This window comes from Microtus oregoni, unplaced genomic scaffold (assembly GCF_018167655.1).
Source record: "Microtus oregoni isolate MIOR12 unplaced genomic scaffold, Mior012 000008F_ref0000371, whole genome shotgun sequence".
Lineage (NCBI taxonomy): Eukaryota > Metazoa > Chordata > Mammalia > Rodentia > Cricetidae > Microtus > Microtus oregoni.
Genome location: NW_024543067.1, coordinates 10,791,569 through 10,814,269, shown reverse-complemented (window position 1 = coordinate 10,814,269; position 22,701 = coordinate 10,791,569). Strand labels below are relative to the sequence as shown.

General features: G+C 42.5%; 1 protein-coding gene across 2 annotated transcripts in view; it reads right to left on the bottom strand.

Annotated features, from left to right (window-relative positions):
* Window positions 1-2,245, bottom strand: part of Rp1 (RP1 axonemal microtubule associated) — a 113,113-nt gene extending 110,868 nt beyond the window's left edge. Inside the window, exons 1-2 of one of the 2 annotated variants that reach the window (XM_041657696.1) lie at window positions 1,613-2,245; window positions 419-590 (exon numbers count right to left, since the gene is read on the bottom strand). In XM_041657696.1, the coding sequence (XP_041513630.1) occupies window positions 419-590; window positions 1,613-2,239 (799 nt within the window). In that variant the 5' untranslated portion in view covers window positions 2,240-2,245. The remainder of the gene's footprint in view (window positions 1-418; window positions 591-1,612) is intronic. The other variant, XM_041657697.1, reaches the window with a different exon arrangement.
* Window positions 2,246-22,701: the final 20,456 nt, after the last annotated feature.

The window sequence follows — 22,701 nt, the reverse complement described above, 5'->3', positions numbered from 1 at the left end:
TTGTTTGTTCAAATCAAGCTGGCCTGAAGATCAGAGGGCAGAGCTAGCCACTAGCTAGCCTTATAGATCTGGAGGTTTGTACAGACAGGCAAAAAGTGATATGGCTGGGGGAGAGAGGAAGTGATAAGGAGGAAGGAGACAGAAGCTCAGTCTCTTTTTAGCTAGAAAGCTGAGAGGTAAGGTGGCCGTGGTATTGCTCCTTCGTCTCTCTGATCTCTCAGCATTTTCCCCAATACCTGACTCCGGACTTTTATTAATAAGACCTATTAGAACCTGTGCTACAAATCTCATTTTGGAATACTTTTAATCCTCTCATAATTTGTCTTTTGTGATGAGCCTGGTCCTTTAAATATAATTTTTCCTGGTAAGGCAAAGAAAAGTTTCAGAGCTAATAAGTGAGTATTTATGAGTGACTTACTCTTTCTTTTCTCTAACGTGGGTTTACCCTTCCGGTGCACACGATGAGAGACCCCTGGTAACCTAGCAGGAAGCAAGGACTTTTGGATGTCGTAATTTCCGGGCTTAAATGGCTCCCTTCCGGCTGCTACCACAGCTCCCGAGCTCAGAAGCACTGCTTGGAGACTAGGTACCTAAAAGAAACCGCAGAAATCCTTAATAAATAAATAAATTTAAAAAAAAAAAAGAACTTGAGGACCACACTGTGCAATTCAGGATAAGTCACAGCACTAGAGAAGCCAGTGACAGCAGGATGAAGCTAGTACTGTCTTGCCACATTGCTGAAACTCTCGCCTTGTTCTAAGTGTTCTTCAGAGTCCTTCCTGTCACATTAGCAGGAGAATCATGTCGTAGAGTTGGACATATGACAAAGAATGCCCATTCTACCTCCAATTATGTGCGATTACCCTTTTGTGCTGCTAAGAGAAATAAAGAAATGAAAAGAAAAACGCCTAAAAAAAAAAAAAAGAAACCAGAGTCACTGTCACACATGAGCAAGTACTGATCTTTCCATGAGGTATGTTTATAACTTGGGCGTTTTCTTAGATACCAATCACGCACACAAAATTAATCTAGGCATGATGGGGGATGGGTGTAAGCAGATCCATAGACACTATTGAGCCTGCATACTAGCTAGAAAGTGAGAGACTAGTTTTCTAGAATAACTAAATATCTTTAAAAGCAATGTTGTATTCCCCACCGAAGTCTGCAGTTTCAGCAGCCAAGTGCCCACCAATCCGCAGCCAACTGCGCAAGGGCATGAGGGATAGCAAGGTTGAAAGCTGATCTCTTGAGTCCGTATGGTTAGCCACAGACCCCGCATACCCTGCAGACCTGCCACGGGGGTACTAGGAAGATGCTTTTTCTAGATGGGAAAACACTACCCTTGGTCACTCGCTTCTAAGGAATACTATGAAAATGGTATTCTTAAACCAAACATTGTAAGTTTTGAATTTAACAAACAAAACATGAACAAAACATGTTCACAGACAACAAATGAGGGGGAAGCAGATGCCTTCCGACCCAATAATCTGTCAGGTTCTGACAAGAAGACCAAGACTACTACACACATACATGCACATGTATACACACACACGTGCACATACACACACAGATACACACGGGAGATGACTTAGGAGTCACCAAAAACACTCACTTTTCTTCCGTCCGTGGCATACAGTTTGGCCACTGGCCACTGCATGACCTGTGTCAGGTACTGCAGAAAGGCCTCGAAGCTCTGCGTAATCCTCCGGCTGAGAAGGATCACACGCCTGGTCTTCGGGTCGCCGTTCCGGAAGACCACAAGCCTCCTCGGAGCACGGAGCATGCCGGGAGCAGTGGTGGACACCAGGGCAGTAGCAGAGCCGAGGTGCACATGTGTGCTTATAGAGCGGCTGCTAAGCCAGGGCCGAGGGCGCCGGCGAGCCTTGTCCAGGTCAACTGGCAGCACCTTCCTATTGTGGGAGCACAGGTAGGACTCGCCGTCCTCCAGCTCCTCCAGCCTAGTGATGCTGTGCCTTCCACGGGGTGTGCTGATGTTCCTCACCCCAAAGGGTAGGGGCACCTTCCTGGATAAGTTGTCCAGGAGAGCTTCGAAGGTCTTAAAGGAACGAGGATTGACCACCACCTTCACACCGCCAAACTGGGGGTCCCCGCTCTTGTAGAAGCTGATGCGTTTAGCCACCACGGGGTGAGTGACGTTTGAATGGCGAGGGATAGGAACTTGACCTTCAGAAGAAGTCAGTTGAATCATGGAGAAGCTAGTAGACGGTGCCTCACTCATTTTGGCAGAGACCTAAAGAGGGAGGGAAAATGGCTTATTTTCACAACGGTCTGGAGCTGTGTCACTGAGACTGTATGGTAATGCTAATGCTTGCATGTTTGCCCACTCCACCTTGTGATTTTAGAATATAAAAGAATACTGGGCACTAGAGAGATAGCTCGGTGGTTAAGAGCTCTGACTGCTCTTCCAGAAGACCCAGGTTCAATTCCCAGCACCCACATGGCAGCTCACAACTGTCTATGACTTCAACATCTGACACTCTGACACAGACATACACACAAGCAAAACACCAATGCACAATAAATAAATAAATAAATAAATTATATAAACTGGCCTGGAGATCAAAACCTTTCAGGAACTGTCCTGGCTTTGGTCCAGCAAGGACATCTCCCCCCTTCCATTCTTGTTTGTATCAGAGTGCTTATTCCAGAAAGATCCCAACAACACCCCCAGCCCCCGTTGGTTCAGAGAGAATGCTGCCCTAGGGCCTCTCCTCACACTGAAGTCTCTGGAACTGGGAATCGTGCACTCAAGGTTCTAAGGTCCTCTTGCAGGGGCCAAGGGGAATGTGAGACCCAGAATCAGTCAGTCTCTTTGAGTGTACAAGGATGAGACTAGGCTGGACATTTAGACCAGCAAAGGACCAGCAGAGAGCTAGGCAGGAGTAAGGACCTCCAGGGAGTTAGGCAGAGTAGCCAGGCAGACTGGATCACCCGGCAGGAGTTTGCATCTGAAGCCTTGATGGGATACCAGTGTGGCACTGGTCTCCAAAGGAAAAGCAGATTGGTCACCAGCAAAATAGACTAGGAAATTAAAATGGGAATGTCTAACTTAGGAATAAATGGTGAATGGGTCTAGGAGTCCTTGCAGTGGCCCACAGCTCTGGCTATGGGATCTCACTGGGTCCCAGCCTGCAGTTCCGCCGAGGTCGTTTCACCTAAATGGGCACTCATATTCCATAGCAAGAGGTGACTGAGCACAGGGATGCATGTGGCCCTAATGTAAGACCTATTAAGTCGCTGGGAGGCAGCCAGGCAGGTGTGCGCCTATATGAGGGAGAGACCTGTCCTCCACCACAATGCCCATACACCACAGTGGGGTAGGCACACAGAAACTCCCCTGCCCCTGGTTGTGGAATATTTCTCACCATGGAGTCTGCCCCATCCCAGTGTGAGACCCACAGACTGTCAAGCCTGAAGGACCGAGGAAGCACCCCTTTTAGCTACCCCAGAGGATGAAATCTTGCACATGGTGCAACCTCCCAGCTGACTACAATTACCAGTGCCACACAGAGACAGTCCCAAGACCATCTGATCTGGCCTCTTCAGTGGCATCAACCCTGATACAATTGTCATCAACCTCAACCAGCCTGCCAGGACTGCCACACTCCAGCTGGCTGCATTCCAGGGAAGAGCCTGTTCTAATATATCAACTAAGGGCATGTCGAGGCCCACCCACCACTCATCCAAGAAGACTGTAGTTAAGTTATCCAGCTGCATGATTACTTGAAAAGAAGAGGGGGCTCTTCCTTGACTGTGGAGAAGTTATAAAAAGTAATATTTCCGCATGCAAATGGATGGAAATAGAAAACACTATCCTGAGTGAGGTATCCCAGACCCAAAAAGATGAACATGGGATGTACTCACTCATAATTGGCTTCTAGCCATAAATAAGGGTCACGGAGACTACAATTGGTGAACCTAAAGAAGCTAAATAAGAAGGTGAACCCAAGGAAAAACATATAGTTACCTCTTGGCTATGGGAAGTAGACAAAATTGCCAGGGAGAAAATTGAGATCTTGGGGGTGGTGTGGGATGGGGGTAAGGGGAGATGGGGAGAGAAAAGTGAGAAGGGAAGGAGGGGGGGGAACTTGGGGAAACAGGAGGATTGGGAAAAAGGAAGGTTGTACAGGGGAGCACGGAACCACAATTCTTAGTTAAGGGAGCCACCTTAGGGTTGGCAAGAGACTTGACCCTAGAGTGGATCCCAGGAGCCCATGGTGATGTCCCCAGTTCATCCCTTGGGCAGCTGAGGATAGGCAACCTGAAATGACCCTATCCTATAGCAATACTGACGAATATCTTGCGTATCATCATAGAACCTTCATCTGGTGATGGACAGAGACCCACACTGGAGCACTGGACTGAGCTCCCAAGGTCCCAATGAGGAGCGGAAGGAGGGTGAAGATGAGCAAGGAAGTCAGGACCACGAGGGGTGCACCTACCCACTGAGACAATGGGGCTGATCTATTGGGAGCTCACCAAGGCCAGCTGGACTGTGACTGAAAAAGCATGGGATAAAACTGTACTCTCTGAACATGGCAAACAATGAGGGTTGATGAGAAGCCAAGGACAATGGCACGGGGTTTTGACCCTACTTCATGTTCTGGCTTTGTGGGAGCCTAGCCAGATTGGTTGTTCACCTTCCTGGACATGGACGGAGGGGGGCGGACCTTGGACTTTCCACAGGACAGGGAACCCTGACTGCTCTTTGGACTGGAGAGGGAGTGGGAGGAGTTTGGGGGAGGGGGAGAATGGTGGGAGGAGGGGGAGGGAAATGGGAGGCTGGGAGGAGGTGGATACTTTTTTTTTTCCTTTTCTCAATAAAAAAAAAAAAAGTAATATTTCCTCACAGCCAGACTTACAAGATCAGCCACTCCCCCAGTTGAGATATTCAACCTTTTATGATGGAAGCTGAAGCCTACAACATGGGGGATAGCCCCTTGCATCAAGAGATGGAGAAAGGGAACTGCTTACCTCAGGGGACAAAAAAATTAAAAACACCAGATCCTCCAGCTCCTGGAAGCTGCCTGGGCCCTCGGCTCACACAGAATCAAGATCAAGTGAATCAGGGAAACCAACTGGCAGACCAGGCTGCTCTCTGTCAAGACACAGTACTGAAGTCACCTCCGTGACTACCCAGAAGACACGTTATCACTCCCAGTGTTCCCAGAGCTCCCTATGTAAGGCATAAGAAAGGAAAGGAGCAGCAGATGCAGGGACCACTGAAAATATTGTAGGATTATAAAAAAAATCACAAAAGAGACACAAATCAGAGCCCCTCCAACAAGAAAAGTAAGAGTTTAACAATTCAGCAATTTAGTTCTTTATGGGTTAACAATAGGATGGGAGAGGGGACAAGGAAGGGCTTAAATTCAGATTGACTTTTGGGTGGAAGGAAATGCGAGTAGTTAGAGGAATATATGTATCATGGAGATCTACAATGGATATGTTAAAATAGAAGCAGATGTTCTCTCTGAAATTAAGGAAGTACAATAAATCATCTGCCATGAACGTTGAGCACTACTCGCTGAATAAATAATCAAATTACTATGAACTGATGAAAATGGTGCCATCTGGCTACTGTGTGCACTATCAGTTCTAAAACAAAAACGCCAGGGAATGGAAGAAGAGTCCCTTTTAGAAAACCGCAGAGGAGTTCCTTGAAATCAGAATCTGACTGACAAAATTAACAGCTTTAGAAAGGCTTTATCTGGCTGGGTCTTCCTTTAGCATGGCATATCATGACTGTTTCTGTTGTTTTAATTCCCTCTAACTATTAGTGCCTTTGAAAGCATAAGAAAGCCCTCAAACCTCAAAGACAAATCGAATGAAATAGATTTGAATGGTAGTGTGGAGATACCAAAAGGAATATTGCACTGTAAATCTGGCCCAAATCACATGCATAAATATTTACAAGCAATTATCTAAGACTCTTCTTACATCTCCCAAGTGATTTTCAAATCTTTATGTGCAATTTAAGAGAAAAAAATCATTCTGTGATCAACCTAGATATGAATTGTCTCTACATCTCACTTCCCTGGAGATTTGCAGTGATTGTAGTCTTGAAGATAATAAAGGTAGCCAGAGCTGGCATGCGCATCAGGAGCTGGGAAATCCAGCTTTTAATAGTCAGCAAAACTGAAGTCGCTTCTCATCCTCTTCTAATCACTGACCTGGCCTTGAGAAGCCTCCTTAATCTCTCTTCCCTTGCCAGCTCTAAGAAAGAAAGAGGCTGGCTCACCAATGTGTGACTACAAGTGGACAGGAAGAATGACTCCTGTTGTTCTAGACAGTAGGCTGACAGGTAACCGAGTCCCTCAGACAGTTAGTAGATGTTAGGGCTTCCCAACAAGAACAAATGGCAAATGTATCTGAGGAGCTAGTTACACTGTTCACCTGGGTCTGATCAAGATGTATTGTAGTGGGTTGAGAGGCCACACTGTATTTCATAAATATGTATAATTAATATATTTTTAAACTTCCTTCACTATTTAAATAAAGGACTTCAGAGCTCTTTACCTCCACATATTTTTAGCTTGGTTCATTTACATATTTATTTGAGAATTCATAAATAGGTATTTGAGATATATTTTTACCTCCTTCTTGAAAAATGGAAGGCTTCACTTCATAAGAGCATCGTGAAGGTTTTAATGTTATTGTCTGCATCTCACTGTGGAAATGCTGCTAACCTGGTGGACATTTGGGGACCAGATTTGTACATTGTGAATGGTTTTGATAAGTTTTATATTTCTTTGATTTGTGCTAATATACCATACAGAAAATTGGTACTGGGACCAAAAGGGAGAAGATGTAAGACAAACCCCACAGGAGAAAGAACTAGCAGCCTCCCCCAGCCTTTTCCTTACTTCCTTACAGCAAGCCCTGATTTGAGCCTAATCCATAAAAGGCAAGCTGAAGGTTGCCAGCATGCCGCATTGGAAGAAGTCACTAGGGGACGTTTCTAGGGAGCTGTGTGATTTTGCACTCATGGAAGTGAGGCTTAAGAGCCCGTGGTGATGTAGACTCACAACATACTGGAGATCCAGCACTTGTATTAAATGAAAGGTCTGTCTGTGTTCGGTGTGCAAAGCAATCACTGGGGAAGAAGTTACCCACATTCCTTTCCAAGGAAGTGGGTCAGACTTGGCCCTTTTCTAATTGCACTCCTGAGAATCCGTCATCATTAATGCTGTAAATCAGGAAGTGAATTGACGATGAGTATGAGAACCAAAGGAATCCTCAAGAAGGGATGTCCAGCCGGATTGAAGGCAGGAAATAGAAGGTAACACTTTCCAGAGGAAATCCATGGAAATCTTAGATGCCAGCTGCAGAGTAGTGGAGGAAGGGGAAACCAGTGGGGCACGCATGTGGCCACCTCACACGAGCAAGACCAGTGATGTGAGGGATAAGTCTCGGTGGCCAAATGTGCCCTTTGATTATTGTGCTTCTTTCTTCATTTATAAAACTAACCAAAGTTTGGACAGTAAAGTTTTCTTATAAGCACTTTCAAACATATGCCCTCTGAGATTGGAATAGTAAACTTTGGAGTCACTTGAGGAAACAAGCCAAGTAGCCAGACATGTTTAATTCTCTCAGTTTGCACTGAAAACGAGTGGGGGCAGAGGTAATAAGGAAGCTGGAATCTTGAGAACTGCTTCTCTCCTCCACTGACTCTCTTGAGATGGCAAGGGAGCTGACTAACAAAATGTATTTGCCTCCAGTGCAATTTACCCTAACACTGGTTGCTGCTAATGTGATAGCTTGCTGTCAATATCGTCCCTTCTCTCTTCAGAACGTTTTCATTGCCGGAAGTTAGGCAATGGAGCAGTTATGAATACTTTGTCAGACTAAGGACGAACATATAACACCGTGTGGTTCACCAGGTTTAGCTGTGTTACGCTTGTCTGCCTTCTGACGGGTCTCAGTCAACAATACATTTAACTCTGTGGTTAACCCGGTTAGGTTAACTCGGTTCCAGCAACTCAGACCTGAACAGTTGTCTCTACCCACATGTTGCATCTGGTCCCCCAACTATCTGACAAAATAAAAGATGCATGTGCCATTCCATTAATTATATTCTCAATTTAATTTTCTCCCACACAGTAGGAACTCGGGCAGTTGAGGAAGGATAATGTAGAAAACTGGACAAATCAGAATGTTTATTCTCAGGACAATTCACAGGTGACACTGTATGGAAACTAATTTGTTTCATCACTAATTACCACAGCCTTGTTGGGCAGAAGGGAAGAGAGACCCAGAGGAAATATATAGTATTTATTCACTATGGCAGCCATAACACTTAAACTATCAACAAGTTCTTTTCTTTAATGTATTGGAAAGTTTTCTATAATAAATGCATAATGCTATTATAAGCACAAATAAATAAACTTTCCTCATATTTCACTAAACTGGAAACACAATTTCCTGATGCTAAAGCTCTCTCCTCCTTCAATACCAGCATACTACAAAGACTGAGATCAGATCTGAGTAACAGACAGAAATTATTAGTAACATTTATTATTCTAGTAGTTAAAAATAAAACAGAGGTTTATAATCTTATATATGAAAGGGAAAAGCAGAATAAAATGAGTAAAGGATAATTTTTGGTGAGATATTTTAAGCAGTCTTGTACTTACCAGAACCTGCACCCGTCCTTATGAAGAAAAGAGGAAGAAGTTTGAGGGGTTCACATTAAACATCTCTGGATACATAGGCAACCTGCTCGTCTCATGTAAATGTCTTTGGATTTGTAATTAGCACGTCCAGCCAGGGATTAGGGACAGCCAATTAACTTAATCCACGGTGATGTTAATCACCTGAAGGAGTTCACCTCAAGGATGCACAGCCGGGAAACAAAGCGGCTCCTAGCACACTGAGCATCTGAAGTCTCTGGAACTGCTAAGCGTTCTCCTTAGACTGTCTCTCCTACAGGCGCCATGTTCTGCATTAAGTTCATCAACTCACAAATACCTCTCTTCTAAGTACCTCATTTGTGATGTAGAAAACCTACTGACACAAATGGTCTGACGTTGAATCATTCTTTTGGGTGGGAGCTTGTTCTGTTTGTTTAGCTCTTTAAACTTTTTAATTTGGATGTCATAATTACATCATTTTGTCCTTCCCTCTCCTCCCTCCAAACCCTCCCGTGTACCCCTTTTTGGTCTCTTTCAAATTCATGTCCTCTTTTTCTGTTACATATGTGGTGCACACGTGTGTGTGTGTGTGTGTCTGTGTGTGCGCACACGCACATGTGTATTCCTAATATATAAATACAACCTGCTCAGGCTGGATAATGTTACCTGTAGCCATGTTTTCAGGGATGATCATCTGGTATTGTATAACCTGTTAGTGTGTTATACAATAGGAAAACAGTTAGGAAAACTGTTTCTCTGGCTTTCGGCATTCCTTAGTTGTAGTTTTTGAGGATGGATGAGGCCTCGTGAGCTCTCCCCCTTCCGAGTCAGCATATCTACTGGTGTTGTCCCTGTTCACTTCATGTTTAGGCAGCCATGTTGGTGAGACATCAAGGGTATTGCATCTCTGACATTTCTAGGAGACACAACCTCACAGCAAACCCGTTTCCCTTGATGTTACAGCTCTGTAATTGGACTTAAAAACCCAATTAATAAAAAGGAAACCATGCTTAATACTGGAAACTTTGTCAACTCTCCAGAATTGGTGAAATCAGATATCTTGAAGAAGAACATAAAATCACCACCCTACTAAGACAACATAATGCCTAACTATACTCAAATATTTATCCCTGTACACACAGATAATTGTAGTTTTCACCCCTATTCAAGGAATTTTCCATCAGAGGGAGACCACTATAGAAAATCACAACCAGTCCAAATGCGGAGCTGTGGAGCCCAGCCCAGTCCCAACTGACGAATTATTCTTCAATAATGCTGTGAGGACATTTTCTCAAAAAAGTGTGTTGGAGGAGGCTGCTTGTTCATCCTGGCCGCCCAGAACTGAAATAGTGACACAGAAACTGTATTAATTAAATAACTGTTTGCCATATTAGCTCTAGCTTCTTATTGGCTAACTCCTACATATTAATTTAACCCATTTCTATTAATCTGTGTATTGCCACATGGTTGCGGTTTACTGGCTAAAATTTTGGCATCTGCCTTAGGCAGGGCTACATGGCTTCTTTCTGACTCTGCCTCCTTTCTCCCAGCATTCCGTTTAGTTTTCCCCACCTAACTATGTTCCCCTATAGCTCTGCTATAGGCCCAAATCAGTTCCTTTATTAACCAATGATATTCACAGCATACAGAGTCCCACATCAAAACTGAAAAGAAAAAGGCAGACATTTTTTTCTTTTGACTTAGTTATTCCCACTTATGGCCAAAGCAGATAGGATTATGACAGACATGGCTGCCAGTGTAAACAATGTGGCCACACAGCAAGGCAGCCCATAGCAAAATCACTGTCTCTGAAGTCTTCCACTGCTACTGAGTCGCAGTGGAATTTGAACATAGTCTCGCATGAAGTCCCATATGGTACAACCAAGCCCTTCTAAAGACTGATGTGACTAAGAAGCCTCACATAATCGGGTTTCCCACAGGGCTTCCCACTGCTACTCTGAATAAGACAAAGAAAGTGGGGGTTCTCTGGGTGGAGAGAATCAAGGTTAAGCATGTGTTCCAGATGGTTGTTTCCAAACATCGTGGAATTGTGTCTACATACAGACTGTCACAAGCCATCTATTTAAAAGAACGATAAGATATTAGAGAAAGAGAAGTGTAGACAAGAGGAGCAACTGTGTTTAACTTGATACAAATTTTATGGCATTCCCCTCTGTATGCTGTGACTATGTTTTATTACCATTGGTTAATAAAGAAGCTGATTAGGCCTATGGCAGGGCAGAGTGAGGGTGTGGCTTACAGTTTCACAAGTTTTGTCTATTATTATCATGGAAGGGAGCATGGTGGCCCACATGCAACCATGGTGTTGGAGAATTCTACATCTTGATGTAAAGGCAACAGGAAATAAACTGAGAGACTAAGCGTGACTTGAGCAAATATGAGACCTCAAAGTCCACCTCCATATTGACACACTTCCTCCAACAAGGCCACACCCATTCCAGCAAGGCCACACCCATTCCAACAAGGCCACGCCCATTCCAACAAGGCCACACCCATTCCAACAAGGCCATGCCCATTCCAACAAGGCCACACTCCTAGTAGTGCCACTCCATTTGGGGGCCATTCTCTTTCAAACCACCCATGTAGTTATTTCTCATTTCCACTCATATCCCAAAAGCAATCATAAATCTATTCTGTCCTGATTCGCCTAATCTGGACATTTCATTCAAATGGTATCATACAAAATTGAATGTTTTATATAACAAGAACATGATTTCAACATAGGTTACTGCATTGTTCCCGTTTAATGGTGTTCTGATATAATGATATACCACCCTTTATTTATCAATAATTTTGTGAGGCAAAAAGGCCTAACTATTTTTAATGCATTCCCATAAACTACAACAACCACAGATCCTTCTCTAGAAGTAATTGCTAATAAGAAATACGGGGGTGAAAGCTTGAGAGATGAGATTGTCCCATAGTTAAGAGGACTGATGCTCTTCCAGAGGACCTGGGTTCAGTTTCCAATACCCACATGGTGGCCCACAACTGCCAATAACTCCACTTTCAGGGCATGTGACACCACTTTTGGCCTCCATGAGCAACAGACCTGCACATAGTGTGCAGACGTACATATAGGCAAAACACCCATGCACATAAAATAAATAAACAGAAAGAGGTGGGGATGTTAGCTCATGCCTCTTGTTCCAGCATTAGGAGGTTGAGGCAGAACTAGTATAAATCTGGGGTCAGCCTAGAATTCAGGGTAAGATTCTGTCGTAACCAAACAGAAGAAGAGGAAGAAGAGGAGGAAAATGGAGAGAAGGGAGGGGGCACTAGCCTTCCATGCATAGACTGTATGTTGGGAGGTGGTGGGTGACTGAAGAGCAAGCAAGCCCAAGTTCTCGGTTCCACAGAAATTTTAAGATTCCAGGTCTACAGCACAGAGCACAACTAAACCAATGACAAACAGAATTGACTTACTGGCTCATCCGGCAGTGCTGCGGCAGTGCTACCAAACATAATATAGCAATAAGAGGAAGAGGAGGAACTACAAGAACAACTTTGCAGGCACTGGTTTTAATGCTTTAAATGAAGAATTGCATTCAATGCTTACAACTGTGTGAAATACAAACTATTATTACCTGTGTCTCTCAGGTCAGAAAACTGGGGTTACAAAAAAAGGAATGGAGAGAGAGAGAGAGAGAGAGAGAGAGAGAAGAAAGTGAGTCCTCTTAACATGTGGCAGCAATGCTTTCTGTCTAACACTGAAGTGTGTGTGTGTGTGTGAGAGAGTGTGTGTGTGTGTGAGTGTGTGTGTGTGTGTGTGTGTGAGAGAGAGAGAGAGAGTGTGTGTGAGTGTGTGTGTGTGTGTGTGTGTGTGTGTGTGTGTGTTGAAACCATGCTGTGGAAAGTAGAAAGCCACAGGCACAAAAGGTCTATTTACTTTGTGGGACATAAAACACTCTGAAGGTTTTTGAGCAAGGACAATCCATCTTTATGTCAAATAATCTGGAGGAGGGAGGGGACTATGGTGACAGGAACCAGTAAGATGGCTCCAAAAATCATTAAGAGTTCACAAGGGCTTGACAGAAGAGCAATGAAAATAAGAAGTAAAATATACCCCCAAATTGTTTGGGGGTAGATCCAAAATAACATAATGATGGATCTGTTATAAAGAATAATAGGAGATTTGCTGAATCTTTTAAATGAATAATACAGTATAAAGCTGTTTGCTATGGTGTATATTATAAAGTAGCATAAGACAGTGTAAGCAAAGAATGCAGCCCAGGCATAGCCAGAAATATTTCCATGAACAGACGATGACAGGGCTCTTACTGAATGCTCGCCATGTCCTTGTTTAAATGAGTAACTCAGACTGTACAAGCCTGGCAAAACTGTAGTTCAATAAACAACATAAAAGGAAGGAAATAGTAAATCAGAACCTGGAACAATCCACTCCATTTAAACATAGTTTAAAATCTCAGAAAAACATCCAGGTACTGGTTTGCCAAAATGAAGTTATTATTACATGGTACTGGAGATTTAAAGAGAAGGGGGAGTAAACATTGGGTGGCATTCGGGACATAGTGTCTGTCCTGGGACTGTTAGGAAGTAGCTACAGGAAATAGGAATTATCACTCATGCAGCAAGATAGCTACAATGTAGCTTTTCACATGCAATGGGTAGGGACCAACCTGGAAAAGATTGAGTTAAACTGAAATAACAAATATTTATGACAATACTATGCCAAAACCACACTTGAATTTCCCATTTTCATGAATGATTGAGCAAAAGAAGCCGATCTAAATTCTACCGTAAGTTAAAATTAAAGTTGAACCCCAGTAGTTGAAAGCCTGAGGCAGGAGGATTAAAATGTTCAAAGCCAGCATAGACTACATAGAAAGATCCTGCATCCTTAAAAGGAAAAAATTAATGATGCTTCCAATTAATGCACACAACAGACAGGAATGAAACACGGTTTGATATCTATAAAAAATGAACAATATACAGCCATGCATTGATTAGCAGTGAGATACATTCTAATTGGTGACATTAGGCAGTTCCCTCATTATGCAATGTCATAGGGTGTGTCTACACAAACTAATAGAGTTGTGACCACACTGCCTAGTGTGACCCTGGATCTCCATCACGTCCACACGGCTCCCAGTGTACCCTGGATCTCCATCACGTCCACACGGCTACCAGTGTGCAGCCAGTAGCTGGAGTGCTTTATACATTCTAAGAATTTCTTGAGGACACAAAAGTAAAACATATGTTTTTGCTGCTTGACAGATATTTATTTTTAATTTAAGCCAAATTATTAAGCTATTGCCAGTTGATCAGAATCCAATAAGTATTTAATAAGAGAAAGAAAAAAAAGAAAAAGAAAAAAAAGAAAAGAAGAAAAAAAGAAAGAAAAAGAGAAAAAAAAGAAAAAATAATAAGAGAAAGAAAGAAAAGATGAGAATAATGACTTTCTCCAAAGTGTTTCCCTGTCTTGCCTAGAGTGTCTTTCAGAGTGTGTGGAACACTAGAAGAGTCTATTTCATTTTTCCCTGGCGAGAAAGAAAATGCAGCCATTGTCAATGCGCATAACTAAACTAAGACGTGCCAGACTACAGAGCAGCTCCTGGCTAACTCCTCAACACAGGAGAGCAGAGCTTTTGCCCAGAGGATCCAAGGCAGGAGAGGCTAGGCTTACACACCTCTGGAATTAAGACATAATCCTGGAGATTTCACATAAGTTTTTGGAAGCATCCTTAAAAAGATGAGTCATGCCTAATTTTCCCTTGCACACTGCCACAGGGGAGCACTAAGTTGCTAGAAGGTTCTAATTTCCTCTGAAGAAACATTACAAAGTCTCACTCTACCCAGACAAACTAAGCTCCTAGATGAAGGCAGTTAGAGAATCCTTCTGCTTGGAGGGAAGGTAATCCTGAAATAAAAAACATGTGCAGGAAAAGGATTCTTGTAAGGTTCTTTGTGAAAGTTGGAAAAACATCATGAAATTGTTTCAGCAGAAACACGTCTCAGCCTATTGGCCTAGGGCAAGTAAAGCCACTTTAACGTTGCTACTTTCTAAGTGGTGTTCGGATGTTCTTTCAACAGCAAGCCTCACTGTTGCTGGCTGCTGTCAGGAGAGTTCCCCTTCCTGTTACAGGATTTTTTTTCTTTTCCCATTTCAGCTTTATAATTTCATAATTCTAGGTTACTTAAATTTAACTTCAACGATAAACATCTGAGAGACGGCTTAGCAGATAAGCCTGGTTACCACTCCTGCAGAGCACCAGGGTTCAATTCCCAACACATGTCTGGCAGCTTACAGCCTCCTGTAATTGGGGTTACTGTAGCTGGAGCTCCAGGGGACCCAACATCCTCTTCTAGCCCCCTTGGGCATTCACACTCCTGTGTACATACCCAAACAAATACAGAAACACGTAATTTAAAATAAAATTCAAAATAATAATAAACAGCTGGATTTCAGATCTGTTGAGACGGTGTTTCTGGTCATAACTAACCAACTTGCTTTGGTTCTGGAAGGTGCAGCTGAAGCTGCTTGCAGAGCTGGGGACCCAGCCCAGAGCCACACTCATGCGAGGCCAGCGCTCTACCGCCAAACTCCAGCATCAGCCAAGAATGCTTTTTTAAATATCAAACACGTGGGCTGGAGAGATAGTTCAGCCAATGAAGGCTAGGCTCACAACCAAAAATATAAATATCAAACATGTTCTTTTATTTGGTTGTTTTGGTTTTTATGAGATGGGATCTAAATGCGAGTATGGCAGGGGATTCACTATGCAACTCAGCTGGGGCTCCAAACGGGATCCTCCTGCCTGAGCTTCGGAAGTATAAAACCACAGGCACACGTCACCACCCCTGCATCAAACAAGATCTTTTCATCTTGTTTTTAGATGGAAACGTCTGAATTCTGGTTTAAGTCCTATATGCCAGGGTTCTCCTTCAATTGTTTATCTCCAATGAGCAGCTTCTGCAAGTGCAGTGCCCTCTGGTGGCCTTTTGATTCCTTAGATTCCTTTTTCTCAAATCTTGCCCTCTAAGACTCCTAATGAAAGAAGGAAATAAAATAATTAATTATTCACTGAAGTTTAATCAACACTAGAATTTTAATTCTTAATCTTTCCTTTAACACAGCACGGTAATTTTTTCTATGCTTATACTTGTTCATTACACAAATGATTTAAAGTAATTTTTGTTAAATAAATAATTGTCATAATTAATCCTATAACTTTTCATAAATGTGGCATTGTACCTAGTGATACATATTTAACAGAAAGAGGGATAATACTTATACAGGTAGGAAAGTGGAGGATGGTAAGACACACCAGTCCCTGCCTGAACGAGCACAAATTGGCTACCAATAATGAACTCTTGCATAGTAGGGATTTGGTCTCCCAGCCACAGACAGAGAGCTAAGTCTCCCAGCCATAATGGAGATCCCGGGGCAGGGAAACCCTCAGCTTTCCCTGTGCCTTCTGGCCTATGAATCGGTCAGTATGAGAGCTCGTGTTTGTCACTGATGTATGTCCATCTCTACTTGGAGCTGCCCACACAGGCTCATGTTGAGTCGTGACTGCACTGCCTTTTCACAGGACCGGCTCCTCCTCTTGCCTTCTGTGTCGAAGGTCGCCCTAGCCTGGGCTCCTCTATTCCCTTCACAGTGCATCTCACCGCTCCTGTCCCTGGGAGCTTGTTTCTCTACATACAGAGTGCACAGCAGCACAGAGCAGATGGTGTGGAGATTAGCTGGGCTTGGGAGTGATTATCAATTACATTGCTGGTGTGGGGGAGGTATCAGTCAGTTAATACAAGGAATAGGAGGCGAGATGATAGACGGACTACTGCAATGGAGAGCTGAGGCATAGGAAAGGAGAAGAGGAAGATGGAATACAGGACAGCAAACCAGCCGCAGAAAAGGTTGGACTAAACTTGGAGACAGAGTGAGAAAATGAGCCTTTAATAATTTAATGTGACCTGGAATAAAGCCAGTTCTCGAATGAACACAGGAGAGAAAATACATATTGAAGACTCTCCAGAGATTAATAAAAGATTAAAGATCAGTATACCAACAAACACTTTTTGAGGTCAAAGACAACGCCGACACAGCTTGTTGAATGTGGAGAGTCAAATGATGCCTACATAGAGCCTTCACTCCTATATTGTAGCATCTTTGGTACAGGAAGGGGCTTCTTGCACTACTGAAGAGAAATGTAAACACCAACCCCACCACGAACCCTTTAACAGTCGTGTCCTGCCTGAAAGATATGCAAGGCCATGGTGGCACAAAGACTGGGAAAATAACCAACCAATATCTGATTTTACCTACGGTCTACTTCACGAGAAAGAATCCATACTGGATGCTTTAGTGACTAAGAACCTGAGACTCAACAGCCCAGGAACCTAGGGTAAAACCAAATACTACTGTTAATGAGAGGCTCATGTGATTTTTTGTCTTTCTGTTTGTTATATGGTGGGTTATATTTATTGATTTACATATGTTGAACCATCCCTGGATGTTTGGGATGAAGCCTACTTGATCATAGTTAATGATCTTTTTTATATGTTCTTAGGTTCAGTTTGCAAGTTTTTATTGAGAATTTTTGCATATATGCTCATAAGAACAAATGGTCTGAAATTCTCTTCTTTTTTGGATCTTTATGCAGCTTGTGTATCAGAGTAACTGTTGCCTTGAAAGATGAATTGGACACATTTCTTTTTACAATAAAGTTATAGCACAGACATATCTGATGAGAATGGCAGAAGCCATGCAGCCAGCACAGCTATTTGGCAAAGATCCAGCAAAGCTGAGCCTCATGATGGCCACAATGCCATCTTTGATTTTCATCTCCACCTGTTGCATACTTGGGAGACTTTTAATATTTGTGCAATTTGGGAATGTTGGATTGATGGAAAATTTTTATGAATCATTTAAGCCTTCTCTCAGAAACACCATTACTAAGTTTCCCCAAGACAGTTCCCTGACCATACTCTTCCCCCCACTTTAGGGAAAAATCCTTCTCTGCTTGAAGGTATTCCTTACACCTTGGAGGTCATGACACACATGAAGAAGCCTGGGGTCTTTTTATGAGGCAATGAGACATTTTTTTGAACATCTGTCCCTGTACTTACTCCAGAACAAGATAATCAAAACAAAATAAACTTCAAAAAGTCAACAAGATTCAGTGGGCTAGAGGAGTTGGCCATAGTTCAGATTACAATTATATGGCATACACAACAAAAAGTTAGATTTAACTGAAGTTACCTCTGTCCTACACAGATACTTACACTGATGGGCAAAGAATGTTGTAGAAAGATGATAAAAGTATTCTATAAAGATATAAAATATAAACATTGTACTATGTCAGAATTTGAATAATAACTTCAACAACTTTGGTCTGAGGATATTTCTTGCTCAATCTGAGCATTAAGAGTTAATAATACATTGGTTGGGACATGGTAGTATACCCAGGAGGGCTTGAAGATTGTTTTGGTCTAATGTCCTTATAGTAACAAAAACTACTCTACTAGCCTGAGAACAGCTTGGCATATATCTCTAGATTCTTAAAATTTGGGTTATGGGGTTGATGAGTAAAAATGGTTATGAAAGATAACTGTTTATCAACTATGTCAAAACATGAGGGTAAATGATTGAAAATGATAACTCTGTTCTGCCACAGTTTATCAGTATCAGTGCTATGTTAAAATGTAGTGTAAATTCTAATTGTTCTTAATAAAAACTTGGGGTCAGATATTAGGGTGTGAAAGTTGAGAGATCAGAGAAGCAGATCGGCTAAGCACTAGACAGACCTTTACTCCTACTGATGCTCAGACCAAAGGGGCTATCCTGTTCTCAGAGTGCATCTCCAGACTGCACTGAGCTCTTGTCTCCTCCTGACTGTATTCCTCTTTCCACCCAGCCATATCACTCCTGTCTCCTCCTGCCTAATGCCAAGATTTAAGAAGTATGAGATCCCAAGTGCCAGGATCACCTTTGTGTGAGATCCATTTCTCTTTTACACAGATTCAGTAAAGTATGGTCCAGGGCGGCCCTGAACTAACAGAAATCCCTCTGCCTCTGTCTCCTGAGTCCTGAATTAAAGGTGTGTGTCACCACTCCCTGGCCTCTAGTGGCTTATCTCTGCACTCTGATCATCAGTCCAGCTTTATTTGTTAAAACACAAGCAAAATATCACTGCAGTAAAATGTCAGGTTAGTTCAGCGCCTTTCCCATGGAGAAAGTTACAGCCTACTGTCCAGTTCCTCCTTTGCTCTGTGCCCATTCTTAACACAAAAGCTCCCTCATTCTAAACTTTAAAATATACTGAATTTCTAGGTCTTTCTTTCTGCTCCCACCTAGACTCTGAGTCCTACTCCAAACCTCAAAGCCGTTGTTGATCTTCCCCTCAATTCCAAACTCGCCCTTTCTTTTGCACCCAATTCCCGTCCCCTATATTTACCACCGCTGCCATCCTTCCTGACACTCCATCTTGATGGCATGGTCCACCAGAGCCTTGTTCTTGGGCTTGTACTCATTGCCATGTATTGTTCAAGCTAAGAACAGATGACCCGAGAGTCTTGACCTGAGGCATCATTTTACTTGACATCTGTTGTGATGTCTAATTTTCAACCTTCCAGATCTTCAGTCTAAATTTTCAGATTCGAAACCTGTTAAAATTTCCTTCTATATACCAGATAGAGGACTAGAAGAAACTTTTCACTTAAGAAAGGTTTGATGTCCTCAAATTCAGATAGGTATTCTCGTACAACCTGTGCACTGGTACATGAGACTGCAAGGCCTTCTTTCACTGTTTGCACATGGCGAATTATCCCAATGACTTTGGAATAGCTAAAACACATTTCCCCCACCTTCAGTAGTTCACGGAAAGATAAAACAATATCTCCAGTTATTAAGGGCTGTTTCATTCCAACCATTATACCAGCTGCTTTTGCCTCTGACCTTTCAACTCTGCCCTATACTTACTTATGTCATTTATAGAGGAGGAAGCTGAGGTTAGCCACAGTCTTATCACCAAATGTATGTCAGAGCCAGTATTTTAATTGAGCCCACTTGAAAAATCCTTTCCTTGTCTGCTGCCATCTACAACTACTGCCACACCTGCTAAATGATGTTGGTACCCAGCCTAGAGGTCAACAAATCCAAGCAGAAGAATCTCTCCTGACCCAAGAGGAATGCTAGAGCAAAGATGAGTCACATCCCAACAGATGGATTTCCTTGAGTGTCCTGAAAACAAGCTTACAGGAAAGTGAGGATTGTATGTAGATACACAACAGGTGAATCTGAAGACAAGGCTCATGCATGAGTAAATACAAAAGTCTCAGAAGCTGAAGAAATGCCAAGATAAACAGGGGAATATGGAGGTCCCTGCTTTCCTAGCCATGACCAGGACAAAGGCATAGCAATGCGCTGTTAACACAGTTACCCATTTAGATTGGAATGTCATCAAAGACTCTGAGCTCAACCAACACTTTGGCTTAGTCAATAAGGTCATCAGGTCTGTGGTGGCATGTGTCTGTGGTGGCACATGTTGGCAGCCTCAGCACAAGGGAGACTCAGGCAGGAAGACAACGAGGGAAGCCTTGATACATAGCAAAATACTGACTAAAAAGAAAATAAAATCAATATTATATTCTTATGGCCTCAAGCTTCCTGCCTCCTTGACTTCCTTGGAACATGTAACTATAGCCTGAAACTTTGAGCCAAGCAAGCCCTTTAGCCCTGAAATTTTGTTAGGGTATTAAAGCATAGCGACAAAATAAAATAAATACAAGGACCATATGATTAGAAATTTTAAAATTCTTCCCTTCAGAGTACCAGTGGCAAAAAAAAAAAAAGAAACAGAAAAGAGAAACGCAAGATATAAATCTGCTTTTTCGAAATTTCTACTGCTTTTTGTCAACTGATATTATTTAAATAGTAGTTGATTCCTCTGACTCCTTCCACACCAATTTTCATTCTTTAATCAGAAAATAATTGCCACACCTTCCATTTCTTCCTTTCTGAAAAAGTCCTTTAAGCTTTCTGTCACTAGGATTTACCCACCTATGGTTAGCAACACAAACAATAAAAATATATCACAAGCAAGCCCTGAACATGGGCATACCTGGTGTGTTCCTTGCTGTCTGATCGGTTCCATCCATCGGTGATAGCATAGCGAACTGCAGTATAACAGTGTATAAAAAACCTACAAGCTAACCTAAGCTACATTCCTCCAACAGATAACCGAGTCTCATCCAGTCACAGCAGGAGATCTTCACCAGTCACTTGCGGCTGATAGAGCACCTCTGTGTAAGGTAAGCACCACACCACACCGTGGACATAGTGAAAACACTGTGATTCAGCCCTTTGCTTTGAAATGCTACTTCCTACACTCTGCAGGTGTGCTAGTGACGCATTCTCCGTTGCACCTACAGTAGGTGGCAACTACAAAGGAACCAGAATAGATTCTCATAAACCGACTTAATCAAACAGGGTCTTCAGAAATGTCTGTACATTTAACTGTGGAATATGGACGGCACCACCCACACGGAGAATTTCCTCACCACCACATCTGAACCCACTAGTACCGTGCACTGTCTTATCTAGAACAAAGAACCCATGAAGCTCCATGCAGTAGAAAGAATTCAGCTCTTGTCCTAATAAAAGTTGGTTTTTAAAGTTTCCTTTCCAGATGGCTGACATTTCTTTGTGACTTGGGCCGCACTGAGGCTGCAAGTTTACAAGGGAAACAATAGTTTAGGGTCTCTTCACTATGGCGCGTATGTCAGCATTTTTTTTTAACATGTCTGGCAATGATTTTTCTGGCAACTAGTACATCTTTGATGAATGTCTTTTAAGCATGAGAAAGGACCATATAAATCATGTTTCCACTAAGGCAAAAGAAGTGAAAGTGTGAAATTCTGTGGCTCCTGCCGATGCTGCTTAGGTCAGCAGCTACTGCTGGACAAGCATGAATCAGAATGTCTTTGACATAGTCATTCTTTCTCTTTCTCCCTGAGATATGGCAATGGCTCATAAATTGGCTAAGAATGTTCCAATACAGCAACCAAAATATGCTGAGAAAGCGGCACATTGCTCTGTCCGCTGGCACTCTTTAGTAAGCAAGAACTCTCTCCCTCTCTTTGGAATTGAACATCTTCCATGCTTCCTTTAAGTCACTGAATTCTCCAAAACCTCACTGATCTCAATCACAACAGCATAGTTGCTTTCTGAAAGCGTAAGCCAGTCCCAATTGTTGCCATGATGATAATGGACTAAACCTCTGAAAGCGTAAGCCAGCTGTGTTCATGTTGTCTCTTCACAGCAATAAAAACCCTAAGACAGAAATTGATCCCAGGGACTGTGCTATTGTTGTGCTAGACCTGACAGTGCTTTTGTTTAGAGACATGTGAACTTTGGGACTTTAGATTAGACAAGCAATTGAATGATTTAAGTGGGCTTAATGGGCCATACCAGCAAGAACATGGAAGACAGTGGAACTAAAGGTGATTTGAACTACAGGGGCTGGCACAAGGGGTTTCAGAGAAGAAGAATATTTGTATGCTGCCTAGGGACTGTTCTTGCGATAGTTTGGTAAAGAATGTGGCTGCTTTTTGCTCCTATCCAAAAACTCTGCCTGAGGATAAACTGAAGAAATTTGAATTAATCCCGTTGGCAGAAGAAATCTAAAAGCAGACTACTATTGACACTGTTATGTGGTTATTGACTCCTATGAAGATCTATAATGAAGAACAAGCAGAGCAATGAAAAATATAAAATGTACAGTTTGAGTAGAAAAGGGTATCAGGATGTGGAATGGAGCTAAATCCTGTATTTAAGGAGATAAACAGATTAATGTACAGCCTGACATTAAATGGAATAAAAGGGAATGGTGACTTCAGAGCAAGATCCTACCTGGTTAATCTTTTAACTTGTGAAAAAGAAGTAAAGAACAGTTTAGGTTTAGACCTGGTGGTACATGCTTTTAATCCCAGCACTCAGGAGGCAGAGGCAAGTGGATCTCTGAGTTCAAAGCTAATATGGTCTACAGATCAAGTTCCAGAA